Source organism: Bos grunniens, chromosome 5, assembly GCF_055505025.1.
Source record: "Bos grunniens cultivar Pamir isolate PY7600 chromosome 5, Bosgru_T2T1.0, whole genome shotgun sequence".
NCBI classification, from domain to species: domain Eukaryota; kingdom Metazoa; phylum Chordata; class Mammalia; order Artiodactyla; family Bovidae; genus Bos; species Bos grunniens.
The window spans coordinates 29,789,173-29,807,952 of NC_141169.1; the positions used below are offsets into that span (position 1 = coordinate 29,789,173).

Below are 18,780 nucleotides of genomic sequence, written 5' to 3' on the forward strand. Positions count from 1 at the left end.
CAAGACCATTCCCACAGAAAAGAAATGCAAAAAAGCAAAATGGCTCTCTGGGGAGGCCTTACAAATAGCTGTGAAAAGAAGAGAAGCGAAAAGGAAAGATATAAACATCTGAATGCAGAGTTCCAAAGAATAGCAAGAAGAGATAAGAAAGCCTTCTTCAGCGATCAATGCAAAGAAATAGAGGAAAACAACAGAATGGGAAAGACTAGGGATCTCTTCAAGAAAATCAGAGATACCAAAGGAACATTTCATGCAAAGATGGGCTCGATAAAGGACAGAAATGGTATGGACCTAACAGAAGCAGAAGATATTAAGAAGAGATGGCAAGAATACACAGAAGAACTGTACAAAAAAGATCTTCACGACCCAGATAATCACGATGGTGTGATCACTGACCTAGAGCCAGACATCCTGGAATGTGAAGTCAAGTGGGCCTTAGAAAGCATCACTATGATGGTACTGGCACAAAGAAATATAGATCAATGGAACAAAATAGAAAGCCCAGAGATAAATCCACGCACATATGGGCACCTTATCTTTGACAAAGGAGGCAAGAATATACAGTGGATTAAAGGCAATCTCTTTAACAAGTGGTGCTGGGAAATCTGGTCAAACACTTGTAAAAGAATGAAACTAGAACACTTTCTAACACCATACACAAAAATAAACTCAAAATGGATTAAAGACCAGAAACTATAAAAATCCTAGAGGAGAACATAGGCAAAACACTCTCTGACATACATCACAGCAGGATCCTCTATGACCCACCTCCCAGAATATTGGAAAGAAAAGCAAAAATAAACAAATGGGACCTAATTAACCTTAAAAGCTTCTGCACATCAAAGGAAACTATTAGCAAGGTGAAAAGACAGCCTTCAGAATAGGAGAAAATAATAGCAAATGAAGCAACTGACAAACAACTAATCTCAAAAATATACAAGCAACTTCTACAGCTCAACTCCAGAAAAATAAATGACCCAATCAAAAAATGGGCCAAAGAACCAAACAGACATTTCTCCAAAGAAGACATACAGATGGCTAACAAACACATGAAAAGATGCTCAACATCACTCATTATCAGAGAAATGCAAATCAAAACCACTATGAGGTACCATTTCACGCCAGTCAGAATGGCTGTGATCCAAAAGTCTACAAATAATAAATGCTGGAGAGGGTGTGGAGAAAAGGGAACCCTCTTACACTGTTGGTGGGAATGCAAACTAGTACAGCCACTATGGAGAACAGTGTGGAGATTCCTTAAAAAACTGGAAATAGAACTGCCTTATGATCCAGCAATCCCACTTCTGGGCATACACACTGAGGAAACCAGAAGGGAAAGAGACACGTGTACCCCAATGTTTATCACAGCACTGTTTATAATAGCCAGGACATGGAAGCAACCTAGATGTCCATCAGCAGATGAATGGATAAGAAAGCTGTGGTACATATACACAATGGAGTATTACTCAGCCATTAAAAAGAAAACATTTGCATCAGTTCTCATGAGGTGGATGAAACTGGAGCCTATTATACAGAGTGAAGTAAGCCAAAAAGAAAAACACCAATACAGTATAATAACACATATATATGGAATTTAGAAAGATGGTAACAATAACCCTGTGTACAAGACAGCAAAAGAGACACTAATGTATAGAACAGTCTTATGGACTCTGTGGGAGAGGGAGAGGGTGGGAAGATTTGGGAGAATGGCATTGAAACATATAAAATATCATGTATGAAACGAGATGCCAGTCCAGGTTTGATGCACGATACTGGATGCTTGGGGCTAGAGCACTGGGACGACCCAAGGGATGGTATGGGGAGGGAGGAGGGAGGAGGGTTCAGGATGGGGAACACATGTATACCTGTGGCAGATTCATTTTGATATTTGGCAAAACTAATACAATTATGTAAAGTTTAAAAATAAAATAAAATTTAAAAAAAAGAAGAAGAAAGCATCACTATGAACAAAGCTAGTGGAGGTGATGGAATTCCAGTTGAGCTATTTCAAATCCTGAAAGATGATGCTGTGAAAGTGCTGCACTCAATATGCCAGCAAATTTGGAAAACTCAGCAGTGGCCACAGGACTGGAAAAGGTCAGTTTTCATTCCAATCCCAAAGAAAGGCAATGCCAAAGAATGCTCAAACTACCGCACAATTGCACTCATCTCACACACTAGTAAAGTAATGCTCAAAATTCTCCAAGCCAGGCTTCAGCAATACGTGAACCGTGAACTTCTGATGTTCAAGCTGGTTTTAGAAAAGGCAGAGGAACCAGAGATCAAATTGCCAACATCCGCTGGATCATGGAAAAAGCAAGAGAGTTCCAGAAAAACATGTATTTCTGCTTTATTGCCTATGCCAAAGCCTTTGACTGTGTGGATCACAATAAACTGTGGAAAATTCTTCGAGATGGGAATACCAGACCACCTGATCTGCCTCTTGAGAAATTTGTATGCAGGTCAGGAAGCAACAGTTAGAACTGGGCATGGAACAACAGACTGGTTCCAAATAGGAAAAGGAGTACATCAAGGCTGTATATTGTCACCCTGTTTATTTAACTTATATGCAGAGTACATCATGAGAAATGCTGGGCTGGAAGAAGCACAAGCTGGAATCAATATTGCTGGGAGAAATATCAATAACCTCAGATATGCAGATGACACCACCCTTATGGCAGAAAGTGAAGAGGAACTAAAAAGCCTCTTGATGAAGGTGAAAGAGGAGAGTGGAAAAGTTGGCTTAAAGCTCAACATTCAGAAAACGAAGATCATGGTATCCAGTCCCACCATTTCATGGGAATTAGATGGGGAAACAGTGGTAACAGTGTCAGACTTTATTTTTGGGGGCTCCAAAATCACTGCAGATGGTGACTGCAGCCATGAAATTAAAAGACACTTACTCCTTGGAAAGAAAGTTATGACCAACCTAGATAGCATATTGAAAAGCAGAGACATTACTTTGCCGACAAAGGTTCGTCTAGTCAAGGCTATGGTTTTTCCTGTGGTCATGTATGGATGTGAGAGTTGGACTGTGAAGAAGGCTGAGCGCCGAAGAATTGATGCTTTTGAACTGTGGTGTTGGAGAAGACTCTAGAGAGTCCCTTGGACTGCAAGGAGATCCAACCAGTCCATTCTAAAGGAGATCAGCCCTGAGTGTTCTTTGGAAGGAATGATACTAAAGCTGAAATTCCAATACTTTGGCCACCTCATGTAAAGAGTTGACTCATTGGAAATGACTCTGATGCTGGGAGGGATTTGGGGCAGAAGGAGAAGGGGATGACAGAGGATGAGATGGCTGGATGGCATCACCGACTTGATGGACATGAGTTTGAGTGAACTCCGGGAGTTGGTGTTGGACTGGGAGGCCTGGCATTCTGCGATTCATGGGGTCACAAAGAGTTGGACATGGCTGAGCAACTGAACTGAATGGATCTTGACAGTCTTTTAAAAAAAAGCAAGCAGAAATCAAACTAAACCAAAAAATCTTTTATAGGTCAAAAATTAACAATTAAAGCCCCAAGTGGTTAATAGTTACTGCATTTGAATTTGGTTTGGAGGAACTATTTACTTTATACCCTGTTGTTTACAAATGCTGAAGCTCTTCTCATCCTTCAAATTGGCAAACTGTGTGTATGCATATTTGATGATTATGCTCAGTACAGACAAGAGTCAGAGGAACAAAGTTACTCTTATTCATTGGGGAAAATACAAATAGATGGGTACTTTGGCAGCATGTACCAGTAACCTATAAAAACTATGTTGTATTTGACACTGCAATTCAGCTTTCTAGAATTTATTCCAAGGAAGTAGAAGATATTTAGCTATCTTAAAAGTGGACTAGGTAACCTCTAAAAACTTTGTAAAAATATTTTAAAGTCCTAGTTCTATTGTGTTTAAAAGGAAATTATAGCTTAAATGCTTTAAGCTACTTTTAAATACCTGTATACATGTTAGGAAGCAACAGTTAGAACTGGACATAGAACAACAGACTGGTTCCAAACAGGAAAAGGAGTACGTCAAGGCTGTATATTGTCATCCTGCTTATTTGACTTATATGCAGAGTACATCATGAGAAACGCTGGGCTGGAGGAAGCACAAGCTGGAATCAAGATTGCTGGGAGAAAAATCAATAACCTCAGATATGCAGATGACACTACCCTTATGGCAGAAAGTGAAGAAGAACTAAAGAGCCTCTTGATGAAAGTGAGAGAGGAGAGTGAAAATGTTGGCTTAAAGCTCAACATTCAGAAAACGAAGATCATGGCATCTGGTCCCATCACTTCATAGGAAATAGATGGGTAAACAGTGGAAACAGTGGCTGACTTTATTTTTCTGGACTCCAAAATCACTACAGATGGTGATTGCAGCCATGAAATTAAAAGACGCTTGCTCCTTGGAAGGAAAGTTATGACTAACCTAGACAGCATATTAAAAAGCAAAGACATTACTTTGCCAACAAAGGTCCATCTAGTGAAGGCTATGGTTTTTCCAGTAGTCATGCATGGACGTGAGAGTTGGACTATAAAGAAAGCTGAATGTCAAAGAATTGATGCTTTTGAACTATGGTGTTGGAGAAGACTCTTGAGAGTCCCTTGGACTGCAAGGAGATCCAACCAGTGCATCCTAAAGGAGATTAGTCCTGGGTGTTCATTGGAAGGACTGAGGCTAAAGCTGAAACTCCAATACTTTGGCCACCTGATGTGGAGAGCTGACTCATTTGAAAAGACCCTGTTGCTGGGAAAGAGTGAGGGCTGGAGGAGAAGGGGACAACAGAGGATGAGATGGTTGGATGGCATCACCGACACAATGGACATGGGTTGGGGTGGACTCTGGGAGTTGGTGATGGACAGGGAGGCCTGGCGTGCTGCGGTTCATGGGGTTGCAAAGTCGGACACGACTGAGCGACTGAACTGAACTTTTAAATAATGTTTCTTTTCTTTCTTGAATTAAATTATCTTTAAAGATAAAGATAAAATTAATTTATCTTTCTTGAATTAAAATTTTTTCAGTTTTATTGAGAAATAATTGACATACATCATTGTATAAGATTAAGGTGTACTGCACATTGATCTACATATATTGTAAAGTGATTACCACAATAGGTTTAAGTAACATCCATTATCTCATTTATATGCAATAAAAAAGAAAGAAAAAAATTCTCCTTGTGATGAAAACTCTTAGGACATACTCTCTTAACAATTTTCCTGTATATCATACAGCAGTCTTAACTATACTCATCATGTTGTACGTTATATTCCTAGTTCTTATTTATCTTATGATGGAAGTTTGTACCTTTGACTACCTCTCCTCCAATATCCCTTCAGCCTGCCTCTGGAAACAAGCCACAAATCTCATCTCTTTTTCTCTGAATTTGGTGGGGATTTTTTGGTTTTTTTGGATTCTACTTATAACGGAGAACATGCAGTATGAATTTGTCTGTCAGACTTATTTGACTTAGCATGATGCCTTCAAGATCCGTCCACAGTGTCACAAATGATAGGATTTCCTCATTATTTATGGCTAAATTATACACACACACACACACATCACATTTCTTTACTTTTTTATCCATTCATCCATTACTTGTCACTTAGAAGCTGTTATAAATAATTCTGCTATGAACATGGGGTGCAGGTATCTTTTCGAGTTAATGTTTCATCCCTTTTGGATATAGTCCCAGAGATAGAATTGCTGGATCATGTTATAGTACTATTTTTAATTTTTTGAGAACCCTCCATACTGTTTTTCCATAGTAGATATACCAATTTATATACTCCTATAAGCAGTTCACAAGTGTTCCTTTTCCTCCATATCCACACCAGCATTTGTTAGCTGTCTATTTTGATGATGGTCATTGTAAGGTAATATTTCATTGTGGTTTTAATTTACATTTCCCTAATGACTAGTGAGTTGAGCATCTTTCTGGGTACCTGTTGACCATTTATCTTCTCTGGAAAAATATCTACTCAGATTCTATACCCATTTAAAAAATCTTATGATCCTTTGTATTTCTGTGGTATAAGTTATACCTCTTTTTTCCTTGGTAAATAAGTGTTTATCAATTTTGTTTATCTTTTCAAAGAACCAACTCTTAGTTTGGTTAATGTTTTATATATTTTTGGTATCTATTTAACACTGTGCTAATCTTTATTATTTCCTTCCTTCTAATTTTAGGTTCAGTTTCTTCTTTTTCTAGTTCCTTCAGGTACAGAGGTGGGTTCTTTATTTGGTATTATCTTGCTTCTTAATATATACATTTATTGCCATGAACTTCTCTCTTAGAACTGCTTTTGCTGCTTAAGTTGTGTTTCCATTTTTGTCTCAAAATCCTTTTTAAATTTCTCTTTTAGTTTCTTCTTTGATCCATTGGTTTCCTAGGAGAGTATTGTTTAATTTCCATGTATTCATGCATTTTCCAATTTTCCTCTTTTTATTCATTTCTACTTTCATGCTATTGTGTTCAGAGAAGATCCTTGGTATGATTTCGGTCTCCTTGAATTTGCTGACTTGTTTTGTGGCCTAACATATGGTCTGTCATAGAAAATGTTCCATGTGTACTTGAGAAGAATGTATAGTCTGCTGCTGTTGGCTAGAAGGTTGTCTATGTCTGTTAAGTCCTTCTTGATCTATAGCATTGTTTAAATCTGCTGTTGCCTTATTGATTCTCTCTCTAGATGATCTGTCAATTGTTAAGATCCCCAACTAAAGTCCCCAACTATTACTGAATTGCTATTTATTTCTCCTTTTAACTCTGTTAGTTCTTGCTTTATATATTTAGACGCTCCAGTGTTGGATGCATAAATACTTACTGTTATTATATCTTCTTGATGGCTTGACCCCTTTATTATTGTTGTTCAGTCACTAAGTTGTGTCTGACTCTTTGATGGCCTACAGCACAACAGGCTTCCCTGTCCTTCATCATCTTCTGGAGTTTGCAGATTCATGTGCATTGAGTGGGTGATGCTATCTAACCATCTCATCTTCTCCTACCCTCTTCTCCTTTTCCCTTCAATCTTTCCCAGCATCAGGGTCTTTTCCATTGTATGCTGATCTTTTCTTGTCTCTTTTACCATTTTATGCTTAAAGTCTATTTTGTCTAATATAAATACCCTTGCTTTTTAGGAGGTTACCAATTTCTTGAAATATCTTTTTCCATCCCTTCACTCTCAGTCTATATGTGCCTTAAAAAAATTTTTTTTTAATTTATCTATTTGGCTGCTTCTAACTGTTGCTTCTGGACCTGCATACAGGTTTCTCAGGAGGCAGGTAAGGTGGTCTGGTGCAGCAATGAAGATTGCTGCACATGGAATCCTCGTTGCTGCACATGGGACCTTCATAGTCTCATGTGGGAACTTTCACTGTGATGTGTGTGCTGTCTGGTTGTGGCATGCAGGCTCAGTTGCTCCATGGCATATGAGATCTTAGTTCCCTGGAACTGAACTGCACCCCCTGCATTGCAAGACAAACTTGTAACTGCTGAACCACCGGGGAAGTCCCCTATGTGTGCCTTTAAAACTAAAGTGAGTCCCTTGTAGACAGAAAATTGTTGGATAAAGACTTCCTGAACAAACAAAAGCTGAAGGAGTTCATTACTACTACATTAACCTTACAAAAGAATTCTAGAAAAACATCTTTTGCTTCATTGACTATGTTAAAGCCTTTGTGTGGATCACAACAAACTGTGGAAAATTCTTAAAGGGATGGGAATACCAGACCACCTTACCTGCCTCCTGAGAAACCTGTATGCAGGTCCAGAAGCAACAGTTAGAACTGGACATGGAACAATGGACTGGTTCAAAGTTGGGAAAAGAGTACGTCAAGGCTGTATATTGTCACTCTGCTTATTTAACATATATGCAGAGTACATCATGTGAAATGCTGGGCTGGATGATTCACAAGCTGGAATCAAGATTTCTGGGGGAAATATCAATAACCTCAGATATGTAGATGATAACCACCCTAATGGCAGAAAGTGAAGAGAAACTAAAGAGCCTCTTGATGAGGGTGAAAGAGGAGAGTGAAAAAGCTGGCTTAAAACCCAACATTCAGAAAACTAAGATCATGGCATCTGGTTCCATCACTTCATGGCAAATAGATGGGGAAACAATGGAAACAGTGACAGACTTTATTTTCTTGGGCTCCAGAATCACTGTGGATGGTGACTGCAGCCATGAAATTAAAAGACATTTGCTCCATGGAAGAAAAGCTATGACAAACCTAGACAGTGTATTAAAAAGCAGAGACATTACTTTTCTGACAAAGGTCTATGTAGTCAAAGCTGTGGTTTTTCCAGTATCATGTATGGATGTGAGAGCTGGGCCATAAAGAAGACTGAGTGCCAAAGAACTGATGCTTTTGAACTATGGTGTTGGAGAAGACTCTTGAGTCCCTTGGACTGCAAGGAGATCAAGTTAGTCAATCCTAAATGAAATCAACCCTGAATATTCATTGGAAGGACTGATGCTGAAGCTAAAGTGCCAATCCTTTGGCCACCCGATGTGAACAGCTGACTTACTGGAAGAGACCCTATGCTGGGAAAGAAATGGAAACCCACTCCAGTATTCTTGCCTGGAAAATTTCATGGAAAGAGGAGCCTGGCAGGCTACAGTCCATGGGATCGCAAAGAGTCAGGCATGACTGAGTGACTAACACACTTACTGATACTAGGAAAGATTGAAGGCAGGAGGAGAAGGAGGTAACAGAGGACAAAATGGTTGGATGCCATCACTGACTCAATGGACATGAATTTGAGCAAACTCTGAAAGATGGTGAAGGACTTGGAAGACTGGCGTGCTACAGTCCATTGGGTCACAGGGTCAGACACAATTGATCGACTGAACAACAACCTTACAAGAAGTGCTAAAGGAGGTTCTTTGAGTGAAAGTAAAAGGACACTAATTAACATCATAAAGACATTAAAATGTAGTGCAAAACTCATTGGTAATGGTAAACATACAGTCAAACTTACATTCGGTAATTTGGTAATAGTGGCATATAATTTACTTACAATTTTAGTTTAAAAGTTAAATTAATGTAGTAAAAATAATCATAACTATAATCATCCATTAGTTACATAAAAATACATAAACCATTACAACAGTATCCTAAAATGTGAGGTGGAGGAAAAGCTAAAGTGTAAAGTTTAGGAATTCTATTGAAGTTGTAACAGCTTAAAATATGATGTTATAATTTTAAGGTAGTTTGTGTAAACTTCTTGATAATCTCAAGGGAAAAACCTGTAGCAATTACACAAAAGGACACAATAAAGAAGTCAAAGCAACATTAGCATGTGTAAAACAGATAGTGGGAAGTTGGTGTATAACACAGGGACCCCAACCTTGTGCTCTGTGACAAGAGGGCAGGGACATATGTATACTTATGGCTGATTCACATTGTTGTATGGCAGAAACCAACACAACTTTGTAAAACAATTATTCTCCAATTAAAAATAAATTTAAAAAAAGAAGTCAAGGCTTACTCATACCAAAAGACATCAAAGCACACGCACACACAAAACAGCAGGCTAATAAACAAGGAATAATGGATCTATAAAAAAAACCAGAAAACAATTAAGATGGCAATAGTAAGTCCTTACCTATCAATAATTAGTTTAAATGTAAACAGATTAAATCCTCCATCAAATGACAAAGAATAGCTAAATCAGTTTGTATTACTTACTGTGTGGATCACCACAAACTGGAAAATTCTTAAAGAGATAGGAATACCAGACCACCTTACCTGCCTTCTGAGAAACCAGTATGTAGGTCAAGAAGCAACAGTTAGAACCAGACATGGAACCTGACTGGTTCAAAACTGGGAAAGAAGTACGTCAAGGATGTATATTGTCACCCTGCTTACTTAACTTACACGCAGAGTATATCATGCAAAATGCTGGGCTGGATGAAGCACAAGCTAGAATCAAGATTGCCGGGAGAAATATCAGTAACCTCAGATATGCAGACGACACTATCCTTATGGCAGAAAGTGAAGAACAACTAAAGAGCCTCTTGATGAGGGTGAAAGAGAAGAGTGAAAAAGCTGGCTTAAAACTCAACATTCAGAAAACTAAGATCATGGCATCTGGTTCCATTACTTCATGGCAAATAGATGGGGAAACAATGGAAACAGTGACAGACTTTATATTCTTGGGCTCCAAAATCATTGCTGATGGTGACTGCAACCATGAAATTAAAAGATGCTTGCTCCTTGGAAGAAAAGCTATGACCAACATAGACAGCATATTAAAAAGCAGAGACATTACTTTGCCAACAAAGGTCCATCTAGTCAAGGCTATGGTTTTTCCAGGAGTCAGGTATGGATGTGAGAGTTGGACTATAAAGAAAGCTGAGCACCGAAGAATTGATGCTTTTGAACTGTGGTGTTGGAGAAGACTCTTGAGAGTCCCTTGGACTGCAAGGAGATCCAACCAGTCAATCCTAAAGGAAATCAGTCCTGAATATTCATGGAAGGACTGATGCTGAAGCTGAAGCTCCAATACTTTGGCTACCTGATGCTAAGAACTGACTCCTTGGAAAAGACCCTGATGCTGGAAAAGATTGAAGGCAGAAGGAGAAGGGGATGACAGGATGAGATGGTTGGATGGCATTACCAACTCAATGAACATGAGTTTAAGCAAGCTCCAGGAGTTGGTGCTGGACAGGGAAGCCTGGAGTGCTGCAGTCCATTGGGGTCACAAAGAGTTGGACATGACTGAGCAACTGAACTGAACTGACTTCAATTTATATTCAGACCATAAGATTAAGAAAGCAAGTTATATACACTGAAAACTACAAAACTTTGCTAAAAGAAATTAAAGATGATGTAAATAAATGGAAAGACATCCCTTGTTCATGTATTGGAAGACTTAATATTGTTAAAAATGACAGTACTACACAGAATGCTCCATAGAGTCAATGCAGCACCTATACCAATACCAATGTTTTTGCAGAAATTAAAAAAAAAAATCCTAAAATTCATAGGGAATATCAAAAGACCCCAAGTAGCCAAAATAAATCTGAAAAAGAAGAATGAAGTTGGAGGATCATACCTCTAGTTTTCAAAACTTAATGAAAAGCTACAGTAATCAAAACAGTGCGGTACTAGCATAAGGGCGGACATATATGGCAATGAAAAGACTAGAGAGCCCAGAAATACACTCTTGCATATGTGGTCAGTTGATTTTCAACAAGAGTACCAAGACTATTCAATGGAGAAAGGAAAGACTTTTCAGCAATGGTGCTGGGAAAATTGGATATCTACATACAAAAGAATGAAATTGGATCCTACTTTATAACATATGCAAAAGTTAAGTCAACACAGATCAAAGACCTAAGTGTAAGAATAAAGCTATGTAACTCTTAGAAGAAAGCACAGAAGAAAAGCTTCATGATATTGGATTTGGCAATGATTCTCAGATGTGACATCAAACATATAAATAACAAAAGAAAAAAATAAATTGGAGTTGGTCAAAGTTAAAACTTTTGCATAAAAGGACACTATTAAGAGAGTGAAAAGACAAGTCACAGAATTTGAGAAAATGTTTGCAAATCATATATATTTCCGTCAGTCAGTTCAGTCACTCAGTCGTGTCTGACTCTTTGCGACCCCGGGAATCTCAGCACGCCAGGCCTCCCAGTCCAACACCAACTCCCGGAGTTCACTCAAACTCATGTCCATCGAGTCAGTGATGCCATCCAGCCATCTCATCCTCTGTCGTCCCCTTCTCCTCCTGCCCCCAATCCCTCCCAGCATCAGAGTCTTTTCCAATGAGTCAACTCTTCGCATGAGGTGGCCAAAGTATTGGAGTTTCAGCTTCAGCATCAGTCCTTCCAAAGAACACCCAGGACTGATCTCCTTTAAGATGGACTGGTTGGATCTCCTTGCAGTCCAAGGGACTCTCAAGAGTCTTCTCCAACACCACAGTTCAAAAGCATCAATTCTTCAGCGTTCAGCTTTCTTCATAGTCTAACTCTCACATCCATACATGACCACTGGAAAAACCATAGCCTTGACTAGTAAGGGATTAATATTGAAAATAAATAAAGCATTCCTACAGCTCAATATCCACAAAAATCCAAACAGCCCAGTTCAAAAACGGGGAAAGGACTTGAATAAATGGTTCTTCAAAGAAGAATACAGAACTTTTTTGGTGGTTCATGCTTCCAGGTTTGATTGCTAGTCCGAGAACTAAGATCCCACATACTGCATCAGTTCAGTTCAGTTCAGTTCAGTCACTCAGTCATGTCCGACTCTTTGCAACCCCATGGACTGCAGCACACCAGGCCTCCCTGTCCATCACCAACTCCCGGAGTTTACTCACACTCACGTCCATTGAATTGGTGATGCCATCCAACCATCTCATCCTCTGTCCTCCCCTTCTCCTGCCCTCAATCTTTCCCAGCATCAAGGTCTTTTCCAGTGAGTCAGCTCTTCGAATCAGGTGGCCAAAGTATTGAAGTTTCAGCTTCAACATCAGTCCTTCCAATGAATATTCAGGGCTTATTTCCTTTAGCATGGACTAGTTGGATCTCCTTGCAGTCCAAAGGACTCTCAAGTCTTCTCCAACACCACAGTTCAAAAGCATCAATTCTTCAGCACTCAGCTTTCTTTATAGTCCAACTCTCACATCAATACATGACCATTGGAAAAACCATAGCCTTGACTAGACGGACCTTTGTTGGCAAAGTAATGTCTCTGCTTTTTAATGTGCTCTCTAGGTTGGTCATAACTTTCCTTACAAGGAGTAAGCATCTTTTAATTTCATGGCTGCAGTCACCATCTGCACTGATTTTGGACCCCCCAAAAATAAAATGTCACTGTTTCCACTGTTTCTGCATCTCTTTGCCATGAAGTGATGGGCCTGGATGCCATGATCTTTGTTTCCTGAATGTTAAGCTTTAAGCCAACTTTTTCATTCTCCTCTTTCACTTTCATCAAGAGGCTCTTTAGTTCTTCACTTTCTGCCATAAGGGTGGTGTCATCTGCACATCTGAGGTTATTGATATTTTTCCCGGCAGTCTTGATTCCAGCTTGTGCTTCCTCCAGCCCAGCATTTCTCATGATGTACTCTGCATATAAGTTAAATAAGCAGGTTGACAATATCCAGCCTTGACGTACTCCTTTTCCTATTTGGAACCAGTCTGTTGTTCCATGTCCAGTTCTAACTGTTGCTTCCTGACCTGCATACAGAACATGCTGCATGGTGCAGCCAAAGCTAAAGTAAATCAAACTTTAAAAAAAGGAAGAAGAAATACGATGGCCAGAAAGCACATGGAAATGTGCTCACCGTCACTAATCATTAGGGAAATGTGAATGAAAACCACAATGAGATACCACCTCACATTCATTCAGATATTTACCACAGTAACAGTGTAAGGAGTAAGGAACTAAGGATATGGAGACTGATATTCTGAATCTACTTCTAATCAATGGAGAGTAGTATTGGGAGACAAAAAGAAACAAATTTAAGAGATACTGCAGAGAGTCAACTAACTCTCTGGGTAATGGAACTGTTGGTGAAGCTATTATCTAAGAAAATAGAGAAGGGAAAGAATTAGAAGAAAGATTTAAAAATTTCATGTTTAGACTTCTTGAGAATGTGACTCCAATATATATGTATAGGAGGGAGCTGGAAATATGACTCAGCTGGAGAGACTTGGGAGTTACTAGCACATGATGACTCCTAAAACAGGAGTCTCATCTCATTTCCGAGATGAGACATCTCTCAGAAAGAGTTCAGATGATAAGGAAAGAGGATAGAAGGTGGAACTCTTGAAAATACTGTCATTTAAAAGATGACAAGGCTTCCCTGGTGGTCCAGTGGTTAAACCCCACACTTCCAATGCAGAGGGTGTGAGCTGGATCCCTGGTCAGGGAATTAAGATCCTACAAGCCACATGGCGCAGCCAGTAAGAAAGAAGAGAACAGTAATCAACTTTGCCAAATGTTATAGAGATAAAATAGGATAAGGATTGAGTGGAGCTCATTGGATTTGGCATGGAGGTGGGTCTTTAATAGTGTGTTCTATTGCACGCTGGGAAATCAGATTGCAACTGGGATTTTATGAGTCAATGCAGGTGGAACAAAAGGAGCCTTTTTTTTTCAAGGAATCTAGTAGTGAAAGTGTTGAGAAGCATAGTGCAAAATAGCCGTAAAAGGAGAAAGTCCTTGAAAAAATGACAAAGGGCCAAAAATACTCAGCTTTACACTGCAGACAATAAAACATCTCCTGCCTTTGGTTATGCTCAGCACCAAGAGTTAATAATAAGTAGGGATGTTACTTGTGAGAGCGGGTTGTGAGATAAGCCCATGAGTCATTTAGAGCGCGCTGTCCTTAAAATGTCTTTACTGATTATGTGTTAACTCCATATGCGCTCTGCCAGCCGCATACTTTAAGCTCTTTGTTCCTGCTTCTATAAAAAAACTTGACTACAAAAATAAACTTGTCAGTCCTTACAAGAGACTGTCCAAATGTCATTCTTTCAGGTTCGTCATTTCCAAGTCCTGGAGAAAAAAACCCGAACAGAAAGGAAGAACAGAAACAGGTAGGGTTCGTTTGTTTGTTAAATAATGATGAGTTGAGCTACACATGTTTGAAAGCTGTAGGGAAGAAACGAGGAAAATATTGAAAAATACTAAAGAGACAGTGAGATATAATGAAACAGCATAGATTTGAGAATAGGTTTAAATCAATAGATTGCCACTTTACAGCAGTGTGATCTTGGGCAAGTTACCAAATCTCTCTGATCTCTGGATTCCTCAAGTGTGAAATGGAGGTAACAGCAATTTCAGAGGGCTGCTGCTGCTGCTGCCAAGTCGCTTCAGTCGTGTCCGACTCTGTGCGACCCCATGGACTGCAGCTTACCAGGCTTCTCCGTCCATGGGATTCTCCAGGCAAGAACACTGGAGTGGGTTGCCATTTCCTTCTCCAATGCATGAAAGTGGAAAGTGAAAGTGGTCACTCAGTCATATCTGACTCTTAGCGACCCCATGGACTGCAGCCTACCAGGCTCCTCCATCCATGGGATTTGCCAGGCAAGAGTACTGGAGTGGGTTGCCACTGCCTTCTCCCAGAGGGCTACTGAGAGGGTATTTTATTTAAATACAGAATTATATGTAACATCCTTAAACAGTACCTAATCTCAGAGCAGGTCTTTGATAAATAGTTGTTTTAAGAAGGAATAAGGGACAGCTGATGGTGCAAGATTTAGAAAATGAAGGGGAACAGGAATAGAAGTAGCAGAGTTTTCTGAAACAGGAGGAACTCCTAAAAAATAGACTGTACCTCAGTAATGTTGACTTCCTCAGCATCTTGCCCAGTTCCTAGTATATAACATATTGAGTAAGTTTTTGTTGAGTAAAAAGGTAAAAATATCAATAAGATTTAGGTTTGAGAACTGTTAGGTGAAAAATTAATACTATCTTCAAATGCTTGGAAGAGGAATGAAATTTAATACATATGGCTTCAACAGGCAGAATAAAAGTCAAGATACTTATTCAGCATAAGGAAAGGCTTTCTAAGAATTAAAGCTGTACAAAATTTAAATGAGGTTCTTTCCAAGGTTCATCATCACAAAAGGTAGTTTTTAAGTAGAAAGCCAAATGGTATGGTTACGTGTGTGGATTTTCATTCTGACACACCTGGATTTGATCCCTGATTTTGTTGCTTTCCAGTCAGGGTCTCCCTCTAGCAAAGAGTGGTTGTGGGGAGTAGTGGAAATTGTGTATGAAAAAATGCCCGGCTCAATGCATTAAAGCAATAATAATTTCAGACTAGAGAACCCTTTATTTCAGTACTGTAAGAAGGATTCAAATATAGGACAGAGAATTGAACTAAACCCTTAAAATACCTCTGTGAACTCTAAGATTCTGTGACAGTATGTGAAGTGTGAAGTCACTCAGTCGTGTCCTACTCTTTGTGACCCCATGGACTGTAGCCTACCAGGCTCCTCCGTCCACGGGATTTTCCAGGCAAGAGTACTGGAGTGGATTCTCCAATGCATGAAAGTGAAAAGTGAAAGTGAAGTCCTTCAGTCGTGTCCGACTCTTCACGACCCTACCCAGGGATCAAACCTGGGTCTCCCGCATTGTAGGCAGATGCTTTACCGTCTGAGCCACCAGGGAAGTCACCCTCTGTGACAGTGTAACACAGCTATATTATTTGATCAAGTTGGTACATCTAGTAGGTTCTGGAACCTTACTTAAAACCACTGCACCACAAAGTGTCAGAGGAGGACTAGGATACAGGTTGCCCCTCTCCAAATGCGTTAGTCTCCCCACCGTCTCAAAGGAACAGACCAGTAAAGGTGCAATGTCAGGACTTAATAGGTGAGAAGAGCTTCAAAATATCCCCTAAAATAATAAAGTAGGAATGTTCTGAATACATACCTAGCGTCTTTAGTGCAGTGGGCAGCCGTGAGGACCCATCTATTTTTCACTAAGCTTCCCGCACATACATGAGCACCAAATCTGCCAGAATGAATCTGTAGGCTAACTAGCCATGGCCATGCGCCAGTTTGAGCCTCTGTGCCCCCTACAATCCGAGACCCCTTGAACATATGCATAAGTGGTGCTATTCCACAATCTAAAAATAAAAATGATATATTATTTGAACTGAACATATTATTATATGTATTTGTTTCTAATCTTAATACATTTATATAATTTTTAAATTCCTATTAAAAAAAACTGATAGAGCAAGCTGGATACCTAAGCTATGCCCATATTTGACAAAAAAATCTTAGCGAGTTAAAACAAACATGATGTCAGATTGCTTACAAATAGACATCAAATAAGCTCAATTCATGAATTTTAAAACTTTGCTTCTGAAAAGTGTAATAGTGAGATAAGTTTCTCTGGTCAGGTAACACATTTTTCCTTATCTGAAATGGCAACTGAGAGCTCCTGGGACTGGTGAACCAAGAGCTACAGTTTCTAATACTTGCCGTTTAACTTGTGGGGTTAATTTTTCTGAACAGCATGAAAAAGTCACCTAACAGCCCTTTAAGCTTTGAATTTCAATGAACTATTAATCTGTAAAGTGGGAATGACACACCCCAGAATATTTTAAGGTGCATATACAGACGCACAAGTGTATGTCATTTCTACCAAAAGTACTACTATTACAGTCATCATTAATATAGAACTGCAAGGGTCTGTATGGGAGAAGGCAGTGGCATCCCACTCCAGTACTCTTGCCTGGAAAATCCCATGGACGGAGGAGCCTGGTAGGCTGCAGTCCATGGGGTCGCTAAAAGTCGGACACGACTGAGCGACTTCACTTTCACTTTTCACTTTCATGCATTGGAGAAGGAAATGGCAACCCACTCCAGTGTTCTTGCCTGGAGAATCCCAGGGACGGGGGAGCCTGGTGGGCTGCCGTCTATGGAGTCGCACAGAGTCGGACATGACTGAAGCGACTTAGAAGCAGCAGCAGCTAGGGTCTGTACATTTTTAGGTAAAGGCAGTTGGTAAAAACAGAAAAGGAGGGCCCCAAATTCAAATACTACTTAAGTGGGACAAAAGAAAGAAAGGGCGACTGACTAAAGAAGAGAACAGATACTGCCCTTTGCGTCCAACTCTTGCTGTTCGCGGGCCTCACGCGCCTTCTGCCCTCTGGGCCTCCTACTCACGGCCTCAGGCCACCCCAGACCGCCAGCCTGTTCCCACGAGGAGCCGCGCCTACTCCTTTCAGAGAAGAGCGAGTAGTGTTCTGAGCATATGAGAGCGCTCGCCAGAAACAACAGCGCTGCACTCGGGAGCCCCAGCGCCATGTCTGAACTCCCGGTGGGCAAGATGGCGGCAGGCATTTCTTGCCGGCTCCCGCCTCTCCGCGAGCTCGTGGGCCTGCGGCCTAGATGATGTGGTTTGCGAGGTGGGAGAGAGGGGAGTGGAAGGCAGTGGCGAAGCGTGCGGGGCGGCGGGGAAGGACTGTGCACGTGAAGTAGGCTAGAAGCCATACGTGAGGCCTGTGAGGCTGCCGAGATAACCTGGATGAATCAGGCCTCCCCGTTGTTCTAGTTACTGGACAGAGGGAGTATCTCGCCCTCAGCCAGGGTCTGCGGATTCGCTGATGAGACCTTCCTGAGCCAGATCTACACGCTTAGAGCTGGAACCACTGGAGGGCGCTGCTAGCTCAGATTTCCAGGGCCAGGAAGGCTTCCAGAAGGAAGAGCGTCTAAACTGAAGTGGGTAAGCTGGAGAAGGGAAATGTAAAGCAGAAGGCAGAGAAGTACGGAGGTTGGGATCTGAGGCCAGTTTCATTTGTACACATTGATCTTACTATATTTTTGTAGTAGTTTACCTTCAACTGATCATCTTAGGCTGAGCTGATAGAATCAAATTTCAGTTCAGTTCAGTTCAGCCTAAGATGATCAGTCGTGTGCAATTCTTTGTGACCCCATGAACCGCAGCACACCAGGCCTCTCAGTCCATCACCAACTTCCAGAGTTTACCCAGACTGACGTCCATGGAGTCGGTGATGCCATCTAACCATCTCATCCTCTATTATCCCCTTCTCCTCCGGCCTTCAATCTGTCCCTACATCAGGGTCTTTTCAAATGAGTCAACTCTTTGCATCAGGTGGCCGAAATATTGGAGTTTCAGCTTCAACATCAGTCCTTCCAGTGAACACCCAGGACTGATCTTCCTTAGGATGGACTGGTTGGATCTCCTTACAATCCAAGGGACTTTCAAGAGTCTTCTCCAACACCACAGTTCAAAAGCATCAATTCTTCTGCGCTCAGCTTTCTTTATAGTCCAGTGCTCACAACCATACAT

General features: G+C 40.5%; 2 protein-coding genes across 6 annotated transcripts in view; one reads left to right on the forward strand and one right to left on the reverse strand.

Moving 5' to 3' along the window:
• Positions 1-18,066, reverse strand: part of TMPRSS12 (transmembrane serine protease 12) — a 34,156-nt gene extending 16,090 nt beyond the window's left edge. Inside the window, exons 1-2 of the mRNA XM_086399487.1 lie at positions 17,564-18,066; positions 16,390-16,585 (exon numbers count right to left, since the gene is read on the reverse strand). Of these exons, the coding sequence (XP_086255613.1) occupies positions 16,390-16,585; positions 17,564-17,960 (593 nt within the window). The 5' untranslated portion in view covers positions 17,961-18,066. The remainder of the gene's footprint in view (positions 1-16,389; positions 16,586-17,563) is intronic.
• LOC147371610 (uncharacterized) overlaps positions 1-18,780 on the forward strand; it is a 130,702-nt gene that overhangs the window by 82,239 nt on the left and 29,683 nt on the right. For 2 of the 5 annotated variants that reach the window (XM_086399479.1, XM_086399480.1), the window contains exons 2-3: positions 14,488-14,546; positions 18,022-18,192. The exons of 1 other annotated variant lie outside the window; for it this stretch is intronic. In XM_086399479.1, coding sequence (XP_086255605.1) covers positions 14,488-14,546; positions 18,022-18,074 — 112 coding nt within the window. In that variant the 3' untranslated portion in view covers positions 18,075-18,192. The remainder of the gene's footprint in view (positions 1-14,487; positions 14,547-18,021; positions 18,193-18,780) is intronic. 2 more of the 5 variants (XR_015163657.1, XM_086399481.1) reach the window with 1 other exon arrangement.